The sequence below is a fragment of the Phodopus roborovskii genome, unplaced genomic scaffold (genome assembly GCF_943737965.1).
Source record: "Phodopus roborovskii unplaced genomic scaffold, PHOROB, whole genome shotgun sequence".
Taxonomy (NCBI): domain Eukaryota; kingdom Metazoa; phylum Chordata; class Mammalia; order Rodentia; family Cricetidae; genus Phodopus; species Phodopus roborovskii.
Genome location: NW_026125281.1, coordinates 9,406,968 through 9,433,106, shown reverse-complemented (window position 1 = coordinate 9,433,106; position 26,139 = coordinate 9,406,968). Strand labels below are relative to the sequence as shown.

Here is a 26,139-nt window from a genome sequence, read left to right as displayed (position 1 = left end):
CCTGACGCCTTCAGCTGGAAACCAGGTACAGCTGAATTTGAAAGAAAGTCGTTTCCCACCTCGTTACTCACTGGCAGATTACATATTCCCTTTATTGTATACAAACCATGTCATTAATTATGAGTATGTACATCGCCTATTACTTATAGTTGGACTATGACTTACAATTCGGATTTAGGTTTGATGGTTAAGTTTTCCAAAGAAACAGCAGCAAGCTTTTGAAAATGTGGTTCACATAACAGGATATCAACCCCCCCCCCCCCCCCCGTGGGATGGTGGTGTAACACACACTTAAGTCACTCGTAATAGCGAAGTCTTGCTTTTTCAATTTGAATTTTGATTTTTGTCTGCTTCTTTTTTAGGTTTTGAATGGCAGGGGTTTTCTCACTAACCCAGCTGATATACAGAAGAAGCTGCTGTTGACCAAACACAGCACTTATCCACTGGATTTCACAGACGGTACATGATTCTTAGAGCTCCTCATCCCCTTCTTGAATCCAATTCCCATTTCCAATATTGATCAATGTTAGTATAGCCATTATTTTATCTGACTACTTCTTCTAAGACACGAAAACGACTTCATAGGCATTCTTTTAAGTAGAACCCATCAGGGTGCTAGCACTTAAAATCATGGACCGCATTTACACAGGAAAGGGGCTGTGTGATCATGCCTGAATCCCAACACCTGAGGCTGAAGTCAGCCTCGGCTACATAGTGAGCTACAGGCCACCCTGGGCTAAAGTGAGATTGTTTCAAAGCTGAAAAATAAATAAACAAATCAACCAAAACCCGGGAGTCCATCTGACGCCGCCACGCACTTAATTCTAGGGGAGTGGCTTACGTACAAACCCGGCATCTATCTACAGGAACATCTTTGAGGCAAGCTCTCCTGTATGAGGCTCAGCTTTACCTGAACTTGTGATCTCCCTGCCTTGGCCTCCTGAGCACTGGGACTGTGGGAATGTGCCCGTGTAGTCTACATCTTGCCAGTAAAACAAAAATTACCCTTATTTTTGTGTGTGAAGGTCAGAGGGCCAAGCGTGGGAGCGGAGGGAGCAGATTCTCTCCTTCCCATGTGGGTCCCGGGCGTGGAACTCAGGCATCAGATGGGAAGGCAAATGCCTTTATCACCTTTATCAGCCGAGCCGTCTTGCTGGTCCTGGGATATCTTTTGGCTAGACACATGTCGAATTAGGAAGCTTCTGGCAGAAGTGACATTTATTTGATTCTACATAGAGACAGCTGCTTAAGCAATGAAATTAGCAGCGTGTTTCCCAGGGAATTCCTTGTGTACTGTTAGCACAGCTAGGAGACCATTTTTGTGCCACCCATTTCCAATAGGAAGATGAGCTCTTTCTATGGGAGAGGTACAGGCAGACAGGCAGGTCATGTGACCCTGACAGCTAGCTCCTGAGGAAGGGACACAGTCCAGTTTTTCCCTCAGAGTGGCAGGGTTCCTTTGTTGCAGGTCCTTCCCCTATTGGCAGTGATGCCTACAGGGCGGCCGGCACTCAATCAACAAGATGAATTCCTTTCATCATTAAAGTACAGCAGAAATTCCTACAACTTCCACTGATTTCTCAGATGAGGGCAAGGCTCTAACTAACGAGACATCTCTTGTTTGAAGCAGTATCTATGGATGCCTTTCCCTGGGAACTGTGAAAGCCCAGGGTATGGGCGAGGGAGAGGGCTGACATAAGTGAGTGATAAACTTCCTCTGAAAACACTTGGCAGATTGCCCCGATGAGAATTATGCAAAACAGGCTCAGGTAAACAAAAGTACAAGTATACGCGTTTGTTTTCTTAACAAACACACTTGAATTCCCCCATCTGAGCTATGACAGGATGTTTTAGGATGTTTTCCCTGTTGCACTACCTAGGGCTAACCTATTTTCCTTTTTGTATTCTCTCCTTCCACACAAACTTAACTGTAACCCTTAAACAGAATGAGAACTTTGTTTTGTTTTGTTTTTTGAGACAGAGGTCATTATGTAGCCCAGGCTGGCCTTGAACTTGCAATGGTTTTTACAAAGAGTTCTAGTAACCATGGGGCTCAGCTTCTCTCTCTCTCTCTCTCTGTTTTTTCAAGACAGGGTTTCTCTGTGTAACAGTCCTGGCTGTCTTGGAACTTGTAGACCAGGCTGTTCTTGAAGTCATGGAGATCTGAGTGCTGGGATTTAAAGGCGTACCCCACCACTGCCCAGCATAAAATCATTTTTGTTTCTACTACCTGACTATAATTTGTTGCTGTCATGAACTAGGTTGGAAACATCTGTGTTTTCCACTGTTCTATGTAGGTCTGCCTGTCTTGGAACTCTCTCTATAGACCAGGCTTCCTGCTTCTACCTCCAGAGTGCTGGGATTAAAGGTATATGCACCATCACACCTGGCCATTGTTCTTTTTTTGAAATCTATTTCTGTGTACTATTATAAGTATACGTAATTATTAAGACACATCTGAGTAACTAAAATCCATTTATTTTGAAAAAAATAATAATTTGAGACACGGTCTCATGCAGCCCAGTGTTGTCTTCAACTCTCATGTTGTGGAGACTGGCTTTTAATTCTTGATCCCCATTCCCCAAGTGCTGGGATTACAGATATATGGAAAATGCCCAGGTCAAATAACTTATAATTAAAAAATTTCACATCCATGATATATGTTTGTATTCATGCAGTACTGGGGACCAAAACATGTTTGTGTGATATGAGCTCACCCCTAAGCTTTATTTTTTAAAAGACATATTAAAGTTAAACCGACTTTCAAGTTTTGATCTTTCCCATGAGTTCACCAAGCATCTGTGTGACTGGAGGTGTAAGTCAGTGGTAAAGCTTGTACAAGAGGCCTGGGTTCAATTTCCAACAAAAGGGAGGCGGGAGGGAATAACAGTAGCATAGCTCTGACTAGAAACAACACATTTGAGAACCCTGTGGGGTTTTTCTTGTGGTTCATATGAACTGTCCTGGTCATGACTCTGGACACTATCTGAATTCATTTAGGTTAACATTTCAAGTCGCACCATGAGCATTTAGAGACATTGCTTTACGTGAGTTTTTACTCCTCGTCAATAGCTGGAATATGCATTTAACATTACTTTGTTGTCAGCTGAATTTCTTTCCTCCTGAGACGAGGTTGACCCTGAATTTACACTCCCCCTGTCTCAGCTATGGGAGTTCTGGGATTACAGAAGTATACCACCATGTCCGGCTGTCGGCTTACTTTAAATATTCTTAGAGGAGATAGATTTCGGAGTATCCGTAGGCCTTGGTAGCTTGATTTTAGCACTTCCTTCAGTATTCAAGGAAGTGCAGAAGGGCTCAAATGTGATAACCTGATGTTTCCAAGAGAAAAACGGGTCTACCGTTTTGCAGTTTGTATCTCACAGAAGTTCTTTTAGCCCCTATCCACTTTGTTAGGCACATTTTCTTTGCAAGACAAAGAGATAAATGCCTTCCAGACACTTCGAAGTTTCGTTCAGGCATCTATTTGAATGCTCAAATTAGCCACATCAATTTGGGTAGTTAGTTTCAACTATTTCTGGCAGATAGTGAGTCAGAAAGATTTTTATAAAAGTTCTGCAAAATGACAAATAGACTTGATTTCTTTAACTTTTCATTTTCTGGTTTTATGATTTTTTTTTTCATGTGTCAAGTCAACTTGTTCTCAAAGGTAATAAAGGAACACATGATTTACTGACATAAGCACTCTCATAAATTACAAAATACCTTTTGAAAATATTTTATATTAAAAAATACAGTATTATGCCATTTGCTTAGGACAGTACTGTAAGGAATTCTACTGTATCTGGAGGGCAATTCCCTGGGCACACCCCCAGTTTAAAATGCAGTTTGCCTTTCTAATGGAGTAAGCACCAGACACTGCTCCCCAGTGTGAGCAGAGCATAGGGAAGAACACAGGAGTCAAGGGGAGGCTTGGCTGAGTACCAGCCAGGCTCCATTGTGTAAATAAGCACATGACTTAGAGCAGTAAACACGCTGGAAATGTTTCTGTCAGTTTCTGTTTCCTGTTTGCTAGGAAATGTGGTAGAGATGTCTTGTTTAAATGCTCTCCCCAGGAAAAGTATGCTGCTATTTTAGGTATAATACGCATCACCAAAGTACTTCCTGACCTTAAAAAGCTAGTAATACATTAAACACACGCTCAGTTCATTTTTTTTTTTTTTTTTTTTTTTTTTTTTTGAGTCAAAATAACAAGACAGTCAATGGCAATCCAGGCACAGGTTCTGTTTTTTGCTTACTCAGTAATTACTGTATTCGTCTGAAAGATTGTGGGCAGCAGGTGGCGGTCCTCCTCAGGGAACGCGGAGGGAGAGCAGGAGGGGAGGGAATCATTGTTGTTTTTCTCACGCTAACTTTGATCTACATTTAGGTACCGCACACTTCCTGTGGCAACTTTTCTCGCTGCCATGTTTTTGTCGCTGAAATGACCCCATGAGGCTGTGCTTTAGAGAGGCTGTACTTTGGGAGAGAGTAGCTTGGAGGTGAGTGAGCAAGGGGGAAGATCCCATTAAGGAAAAAACAATTCCTGTCTCTGTGTGTAATGTGCCTGTGGACCCTGCTTTTATTCATACAAACAACAGGTTTATACTCACTACACTAGTCTTTGTTTCTCAGATAATTTTGATTAGACAATTATTTCTCACAAATAAAAATCTCAAAAACAAACAAACAAACAGACAGACAACAAAAGACCCCCAAACTCCAAAACCTTTCTTGCCTGACATTAGTGAAACCATATGCACAAAGTAATGAATGACAAATAGCGGTCCGTCTCCTGTCTCTAGGGTCTGAGGCCTGAGACAGGAAGTAATTCTGTTTGTGGAGGGAGGGGCCAGCGGTGTTCCACACTGAGTTTTGGTGGACGTGCTGAGTCTCGACTCTGCCCTCCAGTGTGTTAAGACACCCAAGTGAGGTTATCTGTGCCTGCCACTCTGAACCGCCACTGCCTCTGTGCTATCGACTCCAGGAAATCTCAAAAGATGAAATCATAGGTGTCAATAAGGCTTGCCACTTCACGTCGCCCAACACATTGCACCTCGGTCCCCCAGCTCAGTTTCAGGGCATTAGAAAATACCTGCTGCACAGAACCTAACTTTTAGGATTCATCACTAATAATGTAATTGTAGTCTGCTTCAGCCATCTACATCAAAGTGAAAGAAATCAGAGGCCAGAACCTGCTTGGCTGGCAGGGACCGGCTTGAAGAGCATATGGCCTTTGCCATTCCACATCCAGGCTCTGAGGACTCATAGGCACAGCCTGGGATGAGGGGACACACTACCTTCTGACTGCAAGGGCAAACTGTAGGCCGTTTTAAGCGGACAGGCCCTTGTGACTTCCTCACTGCTTAACCAATCATGAGTCTGCTAGATAGGGCATGTCCAGGGACTGGGGAAGGCTAGGTTGGGTCACTAACCTCCAGTCAGTCAGGGATTCCACCATTACAGTTCCAATAACCCATCACTTGTTTTTAAGTGACAAAGATCAATGGTTTGCAGGCTCACTGTGGACCATTCTTACCACTGAGTACTGTTTAGAATGGACAGGGGATTAAAGTTTCAATGAAAACATCCCAGGCATCTGTTGTACAAGGTGGTGGAAGGAAACAGTAACAAATGTATACATAAGTATTTGTATCACAAAAATGACCGGCACAAGTATACATAAGTATTTGTATCACAAAAATGACCGGCACACAAGGTGACATGTTAATCAGTCTGATGTCGGTATTCTACAGTAGATCATAGTGTATATTATGAGGACTGCTTTTTGTACAACAACAACACAACAACAAAAAAGATGATTCTGAACATTTCGTTCGGTACCCTGGATTGTTTTTAAGATGTTAACTGTTGAGAGATGTGCAGGAGAGAAAGCAATCCATTATTCTGGTTTTGAATTGACACATAATGGCTTTGGTAACTTTCTCTTCCCATCCATTTTCTCTTACGTATTTTTTAACCAATGGTCAATGAGATTCTTCTGTATTACTCAGAAGTGTTGCGGAGGGATCTGTACTGGATATGAGAAGCAGCTAAATTCTGATCACAGTAAGAGAGAGTAAAAACACTTGGGTCTGCTCTAACAAAGCCCAGAACTAAGAAAGTGACTGCCACCAATTTAGGGTTCAGCTATCTACTACCATCAGCCAGCAGTTCACCCTACCTACCCCTGTTAATGACCTATGACCTAAGAATGAATTTACCTTGATCACAGCAAGAACAGCGATACTCCTCACTCCCCCCAGATCTAAAGAATACTTTGCTCCCATCACAACTGTTTACTCTAGGGTCTGTAGGTGAAACTGTACTAGAGCGCAACCACGCTTACTTCTTCAGTGTCCACAGCTGCTGGGCCTACAGCGGCAGGCCCCAATGTCAGAGAGGCAAGCTACATGTCTTCTGAACCCTTGCCTGTCACTCTTTGCCAGGGGGATTGTGCAGAACAGTTTCATGCAAGTTAACTGTTACAAGATACGTGTCACAAACAAAAGCACCCTCTTTACCCTTGGAGAAAGTCTGATACACACAGATGCGCGCTCCCGGGAGAGGACATCAGCAAACTCACCTGGTCACTGGGCTCAAAGCTCATCTCCTCCTTCACAGTTTTCATAGCTATCAGTTTCGTGTTACTGGCAGGCTCTGCCTTACTGTCCAGCCGCTCAAGTTTGGGGGCTATTTCCGGCAAGCCAATGTCTTTAGTATCGTCTTTATCGAGCAAATAGCGAAGTAGTGCATTCTCTTTCTTCTTGGGGCTGGCTGGCTCTGGTTTGACAGTCACTTCTGACCCCGCAGCTGCGCTGCTCGACTCCTGGCTCAGCTCTTTGCCCGTGGCTTCTGCTGTCAGCCTGGCCAAGTCCACAGGGGAACTGCTGTCCTGTAAGAGTCTGTGCAAAATCTTATGCTTCTCCTTGAGCGAGGTGCCGTGCGTGGACCCGGGCCCAGGCAAGCTACCTGCAGAGTCCTTGCTTGTGTCTGACAAGGAGCTGGGCAGGGGTGAAGGCTCCATCTGGTCGGACTTGGTGGTCAGCAGCTGGAGGAGTTTGGTCTGCCCTTTGCTGTCGTGCAGCCGGTTGTGTCCCTCGGCCCTGTCCCCGCTGGCCGCCTGGGGCATGCTGGAATCAGTGGGTTCCTTTTGTTCTCCAGGATGGCAGCTGGGCTCTGCTTGTCCAGTTGTACCTTCCGATGGCTCCCCATAAAGTCCAAAACAGTCTTTGGAGTCCAAGCTTCCCATCTTGCTGAGTGGGGGAGGATTCATATTAACTGGGGAGTTTTGCAAATTGCCCATTTTTAGGTCCGGTGAAGCCAACGATGACCCTAATGAGACCCCATGGCCCTCGCTGAGGGCTTGCAGTGCATTGAGGGAACTGTTGGTATAACTATGGCTATTTCCTGTGCTGCTGCAAACTCCCACAGGGGAATGCAAGCTTCCTGCAGGGGAATACTGACTGGGTGGGATACGAGGGCTGCCAGCCACGCCGGGGCTCATGCGATGCCTTGGTGAGAGCATGGAGGTGGGTTGCCCTGGGTTCATGCCGGGGCTGTTTTGTGAGGGACTGTTCATTTTGAGTGCATAGTTACTACCCTGAGGAGTGGCTGCTTGCATGCCTGATACATGGTTCATGCCCCCAGAACCACCAAACCTGCCCATAGGCATGCCCATCTGTTCCTTTGGGCCGTTCATGGGAAAATTTATATTGCTACTGAGGGTCATGTCCTGACCTGCGTTCCCACTGCACATGGCCTGATGGGCAGGACTGCTAGAGCTAATTGGATTCAATGGCTTCCCCATGGCTTGTCCAGTCAGATCCGGGTTCATCACGCATACGCTCTGCTCTCTGTATAACAAGGACAGAAACATATATAAGATAAAAGGAAAAATACCCAGCAAATTGTTATTAATTTAAAAGATGGCAGGGTCTCTTCTCTTTACAAAAGCAGACTACATCTAAGGGATAGGCAAGACTTGGATGAAAGCACCTGCACAATTAGACTAGACTGAACAGGTACAGTTTGGACCAAGAGATGTTTTCAGGCAACTCATCAAGATGCCTGTGGTTTATTAAGGGGGGGGGGAGTTAAATTCGACTACTTCCATATTGAAATTTCAGTAAGTTAATAGGACATTATGAATATCATTCATGAGCAACTGAGAGCTTGTACAACCTTAATGACATGACCCAAGTAAGTATTACTTAATTCAGCCATTTGCCACAAATTCCAGCTCCGGGCAGTGAGCACATCTGTATGTCCAGAGAGTCTTAGCGATGTCACATGGGTCAGGCCTTAGTAGGGAAAACCTTGCCCTGAGCTGTTAAGAGGTGGCCGGGTCCAGAGGCAGTAGAGCTACTCTGGTGGTTATTAGTTGCAGATTCCCACTCCGTTCTCCAAACACTGTAGGCCAGAGGTTGAAGGAGGTGCCCTGGTGGGGTTCTAGGGTGGCACCGTTTGTGATGATTTTTATCTGCCCCCCCCTTCCAGAAAATTCCAATCCATCTCCCTGACCGATGCTTACAAGCAGGGTCTGTTTCAGTCTTCACAGTCGCTTATGAGTTACCAAACATGTCCACCAGCTGTCAAACACCAGCTTCAGCCAGGGAGAGGGGGTGAAATGTGCTGTCTCTATCATCATTTTGCAAACAGTTTCAATCTGAGGTCAGACTTACTAACAGCTGGAAACTATGGCTGCCTGACTTTTTTTTATTCCTGTACTAGAAAGCAAAATCATTGAGAAATGCAGTAAAACGGGACTCTTCTAGCACAGCAACCACATATATATCCTGGTGGCAACTCACAAAGTCCCACCCAGCATATACATAAACAGCTACAGAATCTGAAATTCAATCATTTTCCCAAACGAGTATCTTAAACAATATGTGCTATGACATCTAATTTAAAATCAACATTCAAATTTCTTTCTCTTGTTATAGAAATGGTTGCTGCCACCCAATTTGAAGTCTAATGTCAGGAAATTTAAACCCAAGGACAAAAATCAGAACTCATCTAATTATATACATTTAAGCACACAGCAGTAAAAATCTTAGTACTGGCTTTGATTTTCCTGCTCACACTTCTGCTGTCCCTGGGAATTTCCCTTCTTGAGTCTAACAGGAGGGTAAAGCCAAGCCCTGCATTCTTTTTATGTGAGACAGGGTCTTTCTTGTATACATGGCTGTCCTAGAGCTTGCTACATAGACCAGGCTGGCCTGGAGATCCAGATGTCTCTGCCTCCCAAGTACCGGAATTAAAGGCATGGCTAAATCCCTATGTTCAGGACCTGACTTTGCTGGTCCAATGAGGTGGTTCCCAGGCAAGAGTTAACAGCAATCTCATTTACAGTTTGTAACAACATAGTAAAAGGACAGGTCTGTGGAAAGGCTGTGTGGTGGCATTTTCTTCTTGCAGCATGGCTCCCGCTGGGGAAGGGAGTGAGGCTTAGTGCATGATTACCTGTGGAGCATGTGTAAGGATATTACAAGCTGAGGCTCGTTCGTCGTCTGAGAACGGATGAGTTTGCTTTTCGTTTGTGCAGCAACAAGAGTACCGTCGGACAAAGAAAAACGGTATATTTGACTGAATGCCAATCCTTGTCTCAGAACTGCAGGCACAAAGGGAGACAGAAAGCATGTTTAGAAAAGAAGTAAAAAAGAAAGGAAAAGTCAGGAACGTGGAGCAGGGGAGGGCTGTCAAGACGTTTCCTACCAGCATGTACAAAGGCTACAAGTCATAAGACATCATGATATTAAAACGTCCATTCTACAAGCACATTTAATTTTCACTCAAAATACCAATAAACAATGGCTTTTTCTTTTTCCTTCCTCTTTTTTCATATGACAAAGAATAACAGCTTGAAAACACAAACTGCCCTTTATTTTTTAAGATTTGTTTTCATGCCAGGCTGTGGTGGCGCACGCCTTTAGTCCCAGCACTCGGGAGGCGGAGGCAGGGGAATCTCTGTGGGTTTGAGGCCAGCCTGGTCTACAGCTAGGGCTCTCACACAGAGAAACCCTGTTTCGAAACAACACAACAAAACACCTGTTTTTATTTTTACCTTTAACTTTTATTTTATGTGTTTGAGTACTTTGGAGTCCCAGGCTGCTGCGAGCCATCACATAGGTACTGGAACCGAACCTGGGTCCTCTGCGAGGGCAGCCTGTACTCTCAACCTGTACAGGGAACCAGTTACTGTTCTGTATGTGTGGAAACGGCATGTATCTACAGGTAGCAGAGATACAACCGTGCAAAGGACCCATTCTCACTGGGTCATAATTTAAATTTCATCTGATCTTGGCTGTGATCTCTAAAGATTTCCCATTTCCATTTATTTTGTCTTTATGCTAAGGAGCAGTGTGTGAGCATACTGAATCATTCGGGATGCTCCCAAACTCAAAGAAAACCTTCTAGGTGGAAACTTCTGGTATTATTATCTGTTTCTTTTAAAAAAAATTATTATTTATATATTCGTTTTTGTGTGAGTATGTATGAGTGTATACATATGGTGCTTAACGCCTGTGTGTGCCTAGAAAGCCCGAGCAACCCTGCCTCACCTTCCACAGTGTGAGCATACAGCCATACTTACCTGGCTTTTTGTATGAATTCTTGGGGATCTGAACTCCGTCCTCATGACGGAGTTACCCACTGAGCTATTTCCCTGGGCTCTGGCACTACCCACTTTGTATGACGAAGTGCAGTTTCCTTCCAGTGGGTTTTCTCTATACCTGGAACAGTACCTGGTATACCCACGTAAACTCTCTTGCGAGGGAATTAAAGGCAGGGCATTCAGGATCCAGGGGCACTGAACATGCTGGCCAAGGGGCACTCTTTAATTTCTGCTTTTACTCTAAGCTATTATCTGGTGAAATGGTAGGTTAAATGCTGATTTCTGACAAATGTACTATCTATATTTGCCCTTATTGCAACAGTAAGAACAACATCGAAAGGTACACAATGTTGGATTATCTGCTTAATTTAAGAAATTAGGGGAATAAGATACAGCTGTGGCAAGCAAATGGCAGCAGGAATACATATACCCTGTCTGTGCCTCTTCATTAAGTGGCCTCAAAAGCAGAAAGCTTCAATACCCAAACCTTCTGCCTTAAGAAGCCAAGGTCACAGATGCACACTAAATGGATGACAAACAACAGTTCCATTTCCCACAAATGAGTTAGATTAGAACTGGCCATGCGGAGGTCTGAGATGCCGTGCTCTGCCACGAGTCCCTCACGTGCTGTGGGGCCCACGCTGACCAACTGCACGCTGGCCAGGCTTCCTTCCGCACTCAGCTCTTGTTAAAGCAGAACGATTCTGCTCTTTATTTGTTTGAAAGCTAACTAAAATGTGCTTGAGAAAAAGGACACAGCACGTGACTAGGCAGAGTGGGTCGTGGCTTGCACATGCCATCAGCCGATACTGTCCGAATGCTCAGGGGCTCGTCACTTCCCCCGCCTGGGTCTCCGTGGAGTAAGCAAGGGGAGGGCAGGGTCTCCCTCTCTGCTTGGAGTGGAGGCTGAAGGAATGACCAAGCTGGGGTGTACTGAAAGATGGCTGACGTCTATGACCCAGGGCAGATCAGGTTGCCTCTCTAGGCCTTCTGGAAACATCTGGAGTCTGCTGTCGGTACCTTGAAGGAGAGCTTGGGGTTTACTCATTCTGCACATTTCATTGTTGCGTGTTGCAGACGGCTCCTGTGCACTGCTCTGCTCCCTAGCTTATATGAACTTTGTTGTCATCATACATCTCGAAGTATGAGGGTTACAGAAAACGACACCACCCTCTTTTTGTCCATCTTTGTGACACTGACGCCTTTTGCTTCATTTCCTCAAGTAGCTTATCGGGCCAGGCAACACCAGCGCAGGCCATAGAAGCTCGGCGAGGCAGGCCTCAGGGCTCTGTTCTCGGAGGAACATCCCCACGGGAAGCAATTACAGAAAAAAACCTCCTAGAAAGCAACGCCGAGAGGGTTACCTTCATGATGGTGCCTCTTGGCGTAGGACAGAGACTCCCCTTCATGCTGCGTGTGGAACTTCTGAATGCACCGTCTCACCAGATCCTCCCAGCCTGGCTTCATGGCAGCTCTCATGGTGCTAGTGTCCAGAGACGTGATCTTGCCTAGGAGATAATGACGTTACAATCACGACGCCTATTTTCTAGAGAAACAACTGAAACTCAGGAATACACAAATGACTTCAGGGTCATTGCCTGAGTCTGTGGGCGATTCTCGGAGACTCCATGAACAATAACATGCATGGGCACCGAAGCTTTTCATGTAAAATGGACAGGGGATGCATATGCCCCCTGTCTTCCTCGGCACCTTTTACTTATTAAATTATTTATCCTTCTTATACAGTTCGTTCTAATTTCCAACACATTATCCGGCGTAGGCCTTGAAGTTAAGATTAAGAGTCTTTTTCTGCCTCGTCTCCTGGGTGTGGGATTGGTTTCAGGTGTGTGCAGTCATGCCTACCTTTCTTCAACCCCAATCCTTTAAATCACCTCTAATTAATAGCATATTAAGAACAATGATGGCATAGACACTTTAAAAAGTGGAATCATTTTGATCTGGGGCTGGCGGACCACTCACACAGACATGTAGAAATGGAAACCCTGCTGTTTGGAGCTGCCAGCGCAAATCCACCCCCAGGAAGAAGCCCAGCGAGGCAGCCTCTCCCTCTGTGAGCACTACACCCCAGCAGTAATGCCACCACACTCCTCAGCAATGCCGCCGCTCCCAGACAGTGCTTGTGTCCGGGTATCTAGGCCTTCTTTAATGACTGCTTTCATCTTCTTTGACAAGAGTTTACCTTGGAGGTCCTGGCGGGTGGTAAAGCTCTCAGATGACGGAAGGGCCGGTCTCTCCTTCATGGGGACTCTTCTCGCCACGCAAATCAAGCAGGACTGCAAGTCTTAAACAAGACACACTTGTTTATCATATTAACATTTTCACTCGTAGTGATCAAATCAAATCAAGTATCTATGGCAGCAGAACCTTGCAAGTCAGTGGGAGATACCATGGCCCTCTGCTTCTCTCGGGATGAACTAACTCTCTTATCTCGATGTAGTGGGAGGCAGCTGATAGGGTGAGCTGGAGCAGAGGGCGGATGCCAAAGGCACACAACACCGAACTAGAGAGTAAGTGACTGCAAAAGCCTCCCCGGTGAAGACAAGTGTGGGGTCTATTCTTGCTGAATCACTGGGTATAAAAGCAAAATTAATTTATAATAAAGTAAGCAGAGCAAAAGGAAAAGATAAAAGTAGATTCCCATAACTGTGGGTCAGGGGTTAGCTTCTTAGCTTCAGGTTCACTCTTAACAAATTGTGTAGGTACCCGAGGATGGCAAGATGAAACTTCAACAAGGAATACAAACGGCATCCGAATGCAGATTCGGGTCGTCAACTCCACCAGTCACTACCTTACGGTTCAGTGTCTTGGCACGGCGAGGTCCTCACACAGCCAGGGTTAACGTTTAACCTTGCCCCCAATTCATTCTGTTTTTTTAAAATTTTTATATGTGTAGATGCTTTGCCTACATGTATGCCTGTATAAAACTTACACACCTGGTGCTTGTGGTGTCCAGAGGCTGACAGAGCCCTGAAACTAGATTTATATTGGTGCTGAGGATGAGACGAGGGCCCTTGCAATCGCAGCCAGTGCTCTTAACTGTCGAACAATCTCTCTAGCCCCTCCGGCATGGGGGCCCACTTCCGGGGAGCACTGCCATGTTTTACACACCTTGTAGCATGGCCAGCACACTGTACGGCCCTTCCAAGTTAAAGAAAGGCGGTACAGAAGGAAAACGGCCTCTTCACATCTTATATCACGGGCTTGTAATTGCTCACCGTTAACTTAGCCGGTGTCTTTACATTAAAATGTCATGGAAGTGGGGTATGTGGCCCAGTGGTGAGCACTCCCTACAATGTGTAAGGCCGCGAGTTCAATGCTCAACATTGCAGCTACAATAAAAGGAAGAGGAAAAAAAAAAAAGGAAAAGATGCCCTTGTTGATGCTACACTTCAGGAGCAGACAGAACCTTACCCCTTTTTGCCTTTTAAGGTAAGAGTTTTGCTATGTCCCTCTGGTCAGCCTCAATCTCACAGTGATACTGGGTGCTAGAATTACTAGGGTCTTATCTAAGTGCTCTGCCTCAATATCCAGTTTTGTTAGTCGATTAATTTAAAGGGAGAGTCTGCTACACCTTAGGCTGGCATCAAACTTGCTGTGTGTGGACAAGGACGACCTTGACTTCTGACTCATCTATCTCATGAGTGCTAGGGTTACAAGGGTACATGACAATGCCTGATTTTACGTGGTTTGTGCGTGCCTGACAAGCACTTTCCGAAGAGGTACATCCTTACCCACAATCCACATGTTCTCATCTCTAGTACAGGATAGTGAGCTGACACAGCTGTACCTCACACGCCTGTCAAATATCATGGCTGAGTCTTTTTTCTCATATTGAACGAACACAGTGAAACCATCTGATGGCCACACCCAAACATAGCTAATTCTGAGATACCATGTGTCTTCTATAATAGCTCTTCACAATCCCTTTCTGATAAAGTTTAAAATTTAAAAGGTTTACGCATTTTAAGTAAGAAGTACTAAGCTAATACTCAGTGGCAACTACAGTTCAGCAATAGTCCTAAGTCCGGTGTGTATGTGCGTGTGTGCACACATGCTGAGAACTGAGCCCAGCACTTCACACATGTCAGGGAAGCACTCCACCCCGAGCTACCTTCCTCTCCATTCTGTAGTAACCTCTGATACCCTCCCTGGCAATTGCACTTAATAAATTGGTAATAAATAAAAGAGAAGCAGAGCTTTCCTTGCACCGGAGCCAAAGCTTGTTCACTTCTGTTACCCCAGAGTGCGTCCTGCAGCAACGTCGTTTCCTACCGAGGGACACTCGATGATGCCTCAGCATCTCGGCATGGGGAGCAGCCCGGTAAACTCGTGCAATGCCCACTCCTGTGTCTCTGTACTCTATTATACCGCTTTGAAGACTTGGTGTCACAGATAAGTTTCACCGAAGCCATCCCTCCCTGGACAGTCTATGGAAAATGCTGCTTGGAGACATGCACATTCCTCTGGGGCTGTGGCGTAAGATTTCCACGATGTGTTCAAAGTAACCAGGATCCCCTAAGCGGTCACTGTCAGAGCCGCACAACTGCCACGGTCACCAGGCACAGGTTGTGTTCCTGCAGTTTCAAATGTCGCTCTCCTGTGAATGCTGGCTACCATGCTGGACACGGAGATGTGTCCCTTTTATCACCACAGAACATTTTCAAGTTGAGACATAGCTTTGAGGTCCAATGCTTGCTTAGCCTGCACAAGTTCACCCCCCGCCCAGTGTGATAGAGGAAAACCCCGAACTACACAAATGGTCAGAATGGACAGAATCAAGGAGCTGCTCCACACCCTGCAACTCTGATTACTACGGCTGTGACCAGACACATTCGCTCGCTCCCAGGGTCTGTCCTACCTTCTCCTTCTTCCTTGATGGACTTTGGCTGAGACACAGCAAAGCACTGCATAGCTTCATACTTCTGATGTGCATCCTGGCTATCATGGCCTTCCTCTTCTGAATCAGGCAAAGGCTTTACCAGCATCCGGCAGTTGAAGGTATGGCTGTTCCGCCTGGGAGGTTCACCAGACCAAGACCCCCCATTCACTGCAAGGCAAAGGGGAGCCTCAGTTCCAAGGAAACAATGGGTTGGGGTGGCTGAATCACTAAAGGGCGCAGGAAAAGCGCAGGGTGTTTCAGATACTTTCATGAAACACAGTGCTTTGCAACTCAGGCACTTGGGCTTTTGAAAAATGTCTTCTAAACTCCGGAACTTGCGCCCTGACCAGTTCAAGTACACACCTTGACTGCTTACTACTAAAATAGGGGACACTCTGCTTTTGGGTTTCTATCTTTGATTTCTTGGAGATTTAGTTCAGTCTGCTTGCGTTCGGGTTCCTGAGGTGCAAGCACTTCTCAAAACTCTGCAGATGGCACCGACAGTTAGAAGCATCACTGTTTTGGAGAGGCCTTGGACTGCAGTAGCAGGAGCACGGGAGTAATCTCAACACAAGCGCCTCACTGAGAAGCCCCACCCCACCCAGGGGGTTGGGCTGTCCACACTGCACCCTGGATACCACAGGGATGTCTGTGCCTGCTGTTTCCACCGCCATTCACCCCCCCCCCCTTCTGAGCTACAGCAGGCTATGGCAGAGGGCTCCTTGAGGAGGCATGCAGCTCCGAGGGCCTCCTCTCACACAGGCTGCTGTCAAACTTCTTAAAGAACCTTTAAAGTACACTTCCTAATGTGTCTGCTTCTGACCCCCCCAATTCCAGCCTCTCTTAGTCGACCTACGCAGACTTCCTCAGCGGGTCTGAAAATTCCTGAAGACAAAGTGCTGATACCGTGTCGGGTGAACACAACTCTACTTGCTATTAAACATTGTTTACATTAAGAAAGAGTTGCTGAACTAAAGGAAAGGCATCGTTGTTTCCTGAAACAACAACAAAAAAGAAAACAAGACGGGTTTGGATTTCTAAAGAGAGGACTCAAGAGATGGATCAAAAGTGACCCCAGAGACCCTGCAGCCATTGGAAGAGCGGCAGGTAGTCTCACCCTAGCTCCCATTCTGCCCTTCTTTTCATTACCATCCCCCAACGGGAAGGGCAGCCTGAAGGGAAGCAGTCACTGGCCGGCGCATGCCAGGGCAGAGGGTGTCACCGGGGCCCCAGTGCCAGGGCCTGCTCACAGGCTGGCAAGGAGAGTCACTCTAGAGAGCAGAAAGCCAAGTTACCTTCCTGCAAGCCACTGCCCTAGGTCTCAAGGGGGGCCCAGCTAGCTTTCGGCAGCTCAGAAGGCAATGCTCACGTCCACATGAGCACGCGTGAGAGCTACTCACACAATGGCGACTACCCGGAGCTACCAGAGTAGCAGGGAGAGCTCTTACTAGTCCAGACTAAGAAGGAGATGGAAGCTAAAAGAAAAGCTACAATTGAAGGCAAGGTGGAGGGTCTTTAGACAAGTGAATTAAGAAGCCTAAGTCCTTCGAGCAACAGAAAAATTACTGGAGAGATTGGAAAATTAGTGACTTCAACTATGAAATCCTTACACGTTCGCCAGTGACTGAAACAAAAGATTCTCACACAAGGGCTCACCCATCTTGGACGACTGCTGCAGTCATGGCAAACAAAGGGTTTTATCCTCAGGACGCAAAGCTGCCCATGATGGCAGATAAAAAGGACCTTTTCCTATTTACTGGTAATTAGAAGACCCACACATACAAACAGTTTTAAGTAAAAGAACATTTGCCCATTCAGGCCTGACCTCATTGCGCACTAAGATGCATACTTGGTTTTATCTGTGAAGCTATTGTTACCAGTTTAAGTGAGACTATCACAAAAGAACCACTAAGCAGGAACAGTGACCCTCCAAGGCAGTAGCCGACACCGGCCCACGCCCGCCATGAGCACAGTGTCTCCAAAACAAGTGGGAAGCTTGGGGCAGGGGGCTGGGCTAAGCTCTACCACTAAAAAACTGGGGTTAACACACCCAAAGTGTGACTCGCTATGTGCAAATCATACCCCACACCACACTCTTTTATACAGAGAATTCCATGAGGGCTGATCTTAACATGTAATGGCCCATTTTTCAGATGGCGGGCAAAGGGCGATGGGTAAATATGTTATCTTCATGTAGTTTCTACATAGAGCAAGCAACATGATCCTTCACTCAGGATCAGCTTCGGCAGCCACGACACAACACAGGTCTATGTCCTCACCCTCACCAAGAAAGCCCGGGAGAGCCTTAAGGGAGGCTGAGGGGATCTGCTGACGCTTACCTATGGACTTTGGCAGCAGGTTCTTGACAAATTCAGTGTGGTCCCCGACATGCAGGATGCTGTAGACACTTTTGTTCATCAGCTCCTCCTGGTTGTACCTTAGATACTGTGTGACGTTCTCTGACACGAACACCACATTGCCTTCCAGGTTCACTACAAAGAAGAACCCATCAAGGGCCTAGGGGAAAAGACCGACTGTATTAGAAACGGGCGACAGTGATGACGGGAGCCGGCTCTTCAAGGCAAAGAAAGTTTCCTTGCCCTTCTAGTTCTCAGAAATAATGAACACACTTTCTCTTGGGAAACAGAAATGATTCCGTCCTGGTTAGTGGAAGACAGGCTACCGTGGGGTCTCTTGTTGGAGCCCCCACAGTAAACACTAAGTCCGTTAATCTACCAGGAAACAACTTGGCAAATAAACACGTACAGGAACGAGATGGAAGGATGCCACAAGGCTAGCTCAAGAGTTATATCACCAGCCCACACACCATCACTTTGTCCCATACCTATGCACGGTATGCCTCGAGAGGAAGGGGCCAGCAACCTTTTTTTCCCTTCGTTTAAAAATAAGTACCAGGGGAAATCCCCTAATTTATACAACTTTTAACGTGGCCAGGGTTTAAGTGGAAGCCCAGATGGTCTCAGACCTTCGCAGTGACATCCGGCTCCATTGTCTGGTATGTATGTAGGGAAGCATCTGGGCAGGGTCTCTGGCATGGTGGCCTCATGGGGTGGCAGCCCTGGCTGAGAGGGCCCCCACATTAAGAAACGGGTGCCTGAGTTATCTAAGTGTTGGCAGCATGCATCCTGTTACGGGGTTCACTGTCTCACTCTGGGTGCAGAAAGAGAGACGTTTTAAACGCTGTAAGAAGCGAAGACAAATGACAGCTAAGGGGTATGTTTACTCTGCGGCGGCACGCCGTGTCCTGTTGGTCCAGTCAGTAGCAGAGCTGTCGATGAATCCAGGGGACCTTCCGTTCGCATTGGCAGTGATGGCTCTGTGTCTAGCCACACCTTTTATACTGTTGATCCTTGCTACAGAGCTGTTTCACAGACCTACTAGTAGTCAGGACTTAGAAAGGCTGGATACTGTTTGAAGCAACCACAGTCTGTCTATGATACTTAGTGTCTTCACGATACATATCTATGGCATTTGTAACATGAACGGGCCACGCCTCATCCCACACACCCTGGGTATAGATGGCCTCAAGACTTGGTCCCCAGGAGTCTGTTCATGGAAGAGGCTTCTGTTGTCAGTTGCTTTGGAATAATCCATTCTGTCTTTAATTCTACTGTCATAACAAAACTAGGTGCCCTTCCATCTAGAACTGATCCTGAGGTATAAGTGAGAAGTTGTTCAGGAAAGGAAAAAAAAAAAAAAACAACTAGGTGTGGTGGCATGCATCTTTAATGCTAGCACCCGAGCAGCCGAGGCAGAAGAAATGCTGTGAGTTCAAGGAAGTCTAAGCTACACAGTCAAGAACCTGTCTTGAAGCCCATCCCACATAGAGGGTCACTGTCTCAGCCTGGACACATGGGGGACGGCCTGGGCCCTGCTCCAAACGGAGCAACAGCGAGGCCTCGCCCTCGCTGGGGAGCAGAAAGGGGATGGGGTGGGTTGGTGGGGGAAACAGGGGAGGATGGGAGGGTGAGGGAACTGGGATTAATATGTAAAGCAAGTTTGTTTCAAATTTAAAATTAAAAAGAAAAGAACCTGTCTTGAAACAATAACAAACAAGAAGAAAGAACAACAATGGAGCAAAGACACAAACCAGCCAGCCATTTTCCATAAATACCCGTCAGGTCTTCTCTAGACTATGGACCACATACAGGGAAAGCGGGGCCATAAATGTGCACACAGCACGGACCAGGCTGCACCCACCAACGTACACAGCGTGCGCTGGCTGGCAGGGTCACAGGGAGGGGCATGCATCCACTCACACCTCTGTCCCTCTCCCTCACTGCTGGGGACCTTCAGCAGACATTTTCAGCCTCTCCTCACTGCACTGCTCACGTGGCTTTTGAGAGAGCACGTCACTTCTTAGGGCTGGGTACCCTGGTAAGAAGGCTGATTTGTAGCCTAATGAGACTGAAAGATGAAAGTGGCTTTCTTATAAAACTGTTGGTGTTTTCTTAAAGCTCAGTGTGATGTGCTCTGTGATGAAAAAGGCGGACATTGCCTCTGTTGCCTGGCAACCACTATGCTATGATGCAAGCATGAGTGTGCATCTGTGCCTACGAACAGCTCCGCAAGAACATGCTTTCCCCGTTTAAACGACTACATGGAAATATGGGTGAAGGTTCCAACCTAAACCATAGTCACCAGATTCAGGGACTTCTGCTCTAATATATTTATTTAGTACTAGACTTCTGTACGACTGTATACAGGGACTTGCTCCGTGCACTCAATTCTCAGAAGACGACTTGGTTTGATGTTATGAGATAAGGGCTGCTGACATCCAGCAATCCAATTTCTACAATTAACGGACGTTTCTCAAGGGCCGAGCCATAGGCTGTGGTTGCTCCCAGCATTTCTTTCTAGAAGCCCCAAAGGTACTCCAAGGAGTCTCCAGTGGTCTTTCCCACTCACAGACATAACAAACAAACAGTTACATGGAAAAATTCCAAGTAAACTTCTGCTGGAAATTCAGGAGGTTTTCCAAAGGAAGCCGTCCACTTCTTTTACAGAATTCTAAATAGTCAGCTGGTTACGACCTTTGCATTGTTTCTAAGAACCAAGTAGGAAGTGTTCCCTTATGGCTTCAGTGAGTGCGGAAAATCCGGTTAAATGTTGTGCCCCTGTGCATAAATGCCAACCCGGGTCATCCAAAACCTTTTCCATAGCGGGCCCAGCCCCAGGGGATGAATTCAGTTATTTCTAAATGCAAAGACCGGGTCGGGCAAGCTTCAGTCTCCGTCTCCAACCCCAATTTATACAATAGGCCTTATCGAGAAATAGGTTTCTAAAATCTACCTTATGAGAAAAGGGTCAAGAGAGTGCAAGCTAGCTTTGTTTTAAATGTTCCAGCTCTTATTTCCACGTGGCCGTGGCTGTGGCCCCTGCAACTGGCACAGTGCTTCCCAGGTGACAGTGCTGCAGCTCTGACCACGTGGTCCCTTCAAGCTCAGGATGTCATCAGCAGAGCAAGTTACGCTGAGCCTGACATAATTTATGTCTCGGCATCTCTGTTTCTTTACTCAGTGATATTTTCCCCTCTCATCTTACCGTAGTCCACATCTTGAATTTTAATTTTGAAAGAGGACAGAAAAGCACTCTGTGTTTAGTACCAGATAATAAACTAAGGAAGACTTTATAAGCCTGAGACAGTAGCTGCCTTAAGGCTGCCAAGACCAGCCACGCCATTATGCTTTTAAATGTTCCTTCATCCTATTTCAACCATCAATTTTATGAGACAAATGAGCTAGTTTGAAGTAGCCTCTTTGGTTTTCCCATTTAAAAGCTGTCTATACAGGCAGAGGCACATGGCGCACACGGACCCTGAACCGGAGGGGCAGGTCCCATGGAACCCAACAGGGCTTGCAAGTGCAGTCTTGGAAAATGAAGGCTCAATTGGCAGTGAAAGCCTGCCAGCTTGTGTTCTCATCTCCTTTCATTCTAAGCTGTCACCTTCACTCGCGCATGCGCAGGAGGCAAGAGCCCAGACAGACAGACACAGCCACACGCGCTGGCAAGCGCAGGAGCGTGGGCTCTCCGTAAGTTATGTCCACCTGAAATGAAAGGCAGCACATGGACACTGAAAACATTTCAAAACACAAAACCAAACGAGGGTGTGGTACCTCAAGCATCATAGGCCCCAGTGCGTCCTTGTCGATGACACCCTGCCCTGTGGACGACACGTCTGACTTCTGCACTTCATCTATGTTGGCTGCGGCGGCTTTCTCTGCAACAAATGCAAGAGTAAATTAAATAGTGGTGCTATTTTGAGGGTGGACTGACACCAAACCTCCAGTGAGGTCAGATGTGCCTGTGAGTGAGTCAGAGTAATCCCAGCCGCCCCTGGAGGGCAGGAATGTCTGGAAGGAGGAGCCAGAGGCCACCTTTTACCTCCAGAAGGTGTGTGTCTGATCCCCTTTCTGGCTTTTGAGAAAATGACGTTAGAGGCTTCGTGCTGCTCCCTAGCAGACACTTGGAAAGTACAGATTGTGAAACTATACTATGGCACACTTAGTAGTTGGGGTGGGGGGCGGTGTCTGTTGCTTAGAGTTCAATAGCATCATTAGGGGCATACCCTCCACACTGGAGAAGAAATAACAGAAGCCTTGACCTAACTGTTCAAAGGACTTAATGACTAAAGGCAGAGGGAGGAGGCTTCCCCTCAGGTACTCAGAGAATGCCAATGGCCAGGCTTTGACATTGTACACAGCTGCTGAATAGCACTCCTGGATTTAAATTCCCACGGCTGAAGACACCATCCGCACGCATGAGACCACTTTGTAAAAAAGTGCACAGGAGACAGGATGTGTGGCTATCAGTACATGTGTAAATGAGTTCCTTCAAGGATGGTAAAGTAAGTTTACAGAATAACACACATAGCCACAGCCTGCTAGAAAACAACACAAATGCAATGTGCCAAGTACTTGCAAACTGAATAAATTACATCCTTCTTTACACTGCATGTTTTCATTATAATGAAATGCAAAAAATAAAATCTCCAAACCAATAAACTGCAACTCTATTTAGCACTCACAGACAACGTGTTTTTCCATAACCATAATAACTTTTTTTTTGTAAAATCAATTTTATACAGTATTTAAAAACCAGTCAAAGCCTAATTTATGGAACCTAGAAGTAAGCAGGGGATCATGTAGGTCCACCAAATCCCGCCACTCCCAGTGCAGAGTGCAAAGCCTTCGCCATGTGTGCCTGCCAGCAGAGAGAAAAGGTGGCCATGTTACTCAAGGTCTACTGCACTATTCGGCCAGACACACACAGCCACCCACAGGCCTGTTTCAGTCTCCGCCACCTGTATATCACGGCTTGTGTCCCTGACAACTGAAGGAACATGGAAAACACACTCCAGAAACTACCAAGCTGGTTAGGCAAGACGGTTCAGTGGGCATGAGGTTTAGTGGTAAAAAGCGAGGGTCTGAGTTAGAGAAGGAGGGAGGGAGAGAAGGAGGTGCAGACACCGGACTGAAATTAATGTTGGAGGCAACAGCTGCTCATCAAATGGGAACACTGTCCCTTTCACCGCCAGGTCAGCCTGTGCTCTGAACTGTGGATCCTTCTCTACAGCCCCTAAAAAGGTTTTAATCTTAACAACACAATATTTTCTCCCTAAATCCAAGAGAATTAGTGCTGAAGAAGATGACCCTAAATTTATGTTACCACGGACGCTAGGTACTTTTCTCACTCTGTGATGAAAACACCTGACAAGAAAGGGCAGTTTAGTTGACGATCTGAAGGTCTGTCCACACGGGAGAGAGGGCAGCGGTCAGAGCTGTTGGAGACTGGCGGAACCTGGAGCAGTTGGCCACACCCCACAATCAGGGAGAACAGACGAGTGAGCACTCAGCTTTCTTTACTTTTAAAAAGATTGCCTGTTTGTAAACCTAAGCCTATTGTCCTATGAGGTTCTGCTATCGCAAAAGGAGAGAATTATTGCTTTCTGTGGGGTCTGTACTATTGTTGCTTTAAGGGGCAAATGAATATATCTTTGTGATAGGTGTTAATGTAATCAATAGACTTTATGCAACACACATATCTACAGGATATGGTCTCTTTCTGAGGATGTAATTAATCTGTTTGTGTAATTTACACAACGTTTCTGATGGTAACTTAATCAGGCGGTGGTTATAAACTTCATCTCATGTCTGTATGCTGTGACTGTTACAGCCACATGCACAGGCAGAGTGTTTCACTCCTCAGGAAAACACACAGACATACAAGGAGTCAAGAGAAATCATCACAAAAGTTTTTTTTTCAGGGGCTTACCAATCAGACCTGGGACGAGGGCCAGGAGATGACTTAGCTCCGATAGTCTGTGTGTACAAGATTTCTGGAAAGCTTGGGGAAAATTAAGTATTACTCTGAAAAACTGTTTCTAATAACAAAGTATGCTGTGTTTTTGCCTTGTAATATTCAACTGGTAAATCTTTAGAAGGAAAAAGGCAGCAGGTAATGCTAGTATCCGAGCATGAGTGTTTCACACAGGAAGTGCAGTTGTCACCTACGGGCTGCATTCAGTGGCCTTTAAGCAGGTGTGTGTTTCCAAGTGTCAAGAACCACCTTCACTGCCAAGAGGTCACACTGCCACTGGGAAATGGAGAGCTGAGCGGCAAGGAGCCGGTTTTAATTCATAGAAGAAAGGAATGATGGGCACAGCTGAACCCATTCCATGTATGTTGAGACTGGGTTGGATTCTGGGGGATGCGCATGTGGATGAGGGTATCAGGCTGCAAGAAGTCTCAGGCAGGCCTCGGAAAGCCAATGTCTTCCCTGTGCTGCCGTGGAACTTGCTCTGTAGCGCAGGCTGGCCTGAACTCACAGAGATCCACCTGCCTCTGCCTCCCAAGGGCGGGGGTTACAGGTGTGCGCAACCACTGCCCACCCAAAACCAATATTCTCAATGTCATCAAATAACTAGAATGAACACAAATGAAACAATAATTTCCCAAGACGAGGAATGTGTGACGTCAAAGGAAGCCCAGGAGGTATACAGAGGAAAGACAAGGCAAGTTATGCAGAGGAGGAGAACTTGTCATCGCTCGCCATTAGATAAACGAAGCCAGCAGGTGCGAGTGTTGGGACCACATTCGTTTTCCAGACAACGTGCTGTGTGCTATTCAGTTCCGCCCTGAACTGCTCGGGCCCCTCTCCACAGTAAAATCAAAAGCAATCAGTACTATGTACTGACACAAGACACCCAGAAAGAAACATGGCTTTACCAACTCGACTGGAATCTAAGTCAAGCTGGTCCTGACTTTACAGTATGTGGGTACTTCTGTTCGCCGTCCAGTTCAGCCTTGCAATTAAATGAGAGGAGCACAAGAGTTAGGGAGGAAGAGACAGAGGAAGGAGGGGGCGGGGTGGGGGTGGGGAGGCAGGGGGAGGAAGCAGGGGGCGGAGGAGGAAGTCTCCTCTGAGACAAGCTGGAGTGATGAGCAGGCTACACTCACGCTGTCTGTACGTGCCGTGTGAAAACATGCTCCAAGCCTTAGACATTCACACTCCTGTAAGTGAGTACAGCATCACCATGCTAAAACATACCGTTTAATATTTTTAAATTAGGCAGTTTTCTCAGCGGTCAGGAACTATATTTAGTGTTCTATATTTTGCATCCATTAACTATAAAAACACATTGTTATAAAAATACCCTTTGGTAAGAGGCACCAGGGGAAGGCTGGTTGCAGATTTCACATGATCACAACCTTATGAGCCCTCATCATAAGGCTGGAGAGGGGAGGCTCGCATTTGAATCCCGGAGCCCCTGCTCTGCCTCCGCCATTACAGTCATTTTGTTTTAGGTAAAGAATTTGACCCGAGAGAGCAGCAATGGAGGCCATACTCTCTCCTTTTCTTTTTCTGTCCTCCAAAAGATTTCTGAAAATCATAAAGCAGCTACTTAACAGCTGTTTTACAAACGCCAAACCCTGGCTGGAGAGCTCTTCCACACCGCCCCTCCAGCGCCGTCTGACTCCTCTGACTACCCTTGTCCTCCTGGGTGGCTGCAGGGAGACGTCCCGCCCGCTCCCTTCTCCATTTGCCTGCACTCCAGAAATCCAATACCAATTAATTAGATTTCCAGTTTCAAAGCAAAGAACAAATCCCATCTCTTCAGGGACTGTGTGAAGATGAGTCATAGCACAAACTGGGGGAAATCATTAATATTAAATTCCCTATTTTTCATAAGTAATTATTATTCGTGCTTTCTCTGAGAACAAAAGAAAAGGTGGAGCATTTGATCTCTAGAAATAAAACTGACTTAACAATACAGGAAAAGCATGTCTTTGAAGTAGCTGGATTAAATCGCTCTTTATCAATGCCATGTATAGGCATAAATTTGAAAGTACAATTCCAGTTTTCTGGTGAGAACAGCAATAAATCAGAAATACAGCCCAGTCCCCCCATATCCCCCCAAAATCATTTATTTTTAAAGAAAGCATATGGGCTATTTGGGAGTTTTGAAGCAGTTCTGTTTTGTTAGCCCTTTACATACTCGTCTAAGGTCTATTTATAGATCTACAGTAGTGTATAGTATACCCGAGCTTACACATCAGTCTTATGCATTTGTTTGTTAGCTAAGCACATTGAGAACACA

General features: G+C 46.1%; 1 protein-coding gene across 7 annotated transcripts in view; it reads right to left on the bottom strand.

The window, feature by feature from the left end:
- The window catches only part of Ncoa2 (nuclear receptor coactivator 2), a 215,075-nt gene that overhangs the window by 26,345 nt on the left and 162,591 nt on the right, over positions 1-26,139 (bottom strand). For all 7 annotated transcript variants that reach the window (XM_051196935.1, XM_051196983.1, XM_051196975.1 and 4 more), the window contains exons 5-11: positions 21,656-21,759; positions 17,858-18,035; positions 15,498-15,686; positions 12,819-12,920; positions 11,983-12,126; positions 9,469-9,616; positions 6,587-7,856 (exon numbers count right to left, since the gene is read on the bottom strand). In XM_051196935.1, the coding sequence (XP_051052892.1) occupies positions 6,587-7,856; positions 9,469-9,616; positions 11,983-12,126; positions 12,819-12,920; positions 15,498-15,686; positions 17,858-18,035; positions 21,656-21,759 (2,135 nt within the window). The remainder of the gene's footprint in view (positions 1-6,586; positions 7,857-9,468; positions 9,617-11,982; positions 12,127-12,818; positions 12,921-15,497; positions 15,687-17,857; positions 18,036-21,655; positions 21,760-26,139) is intronic.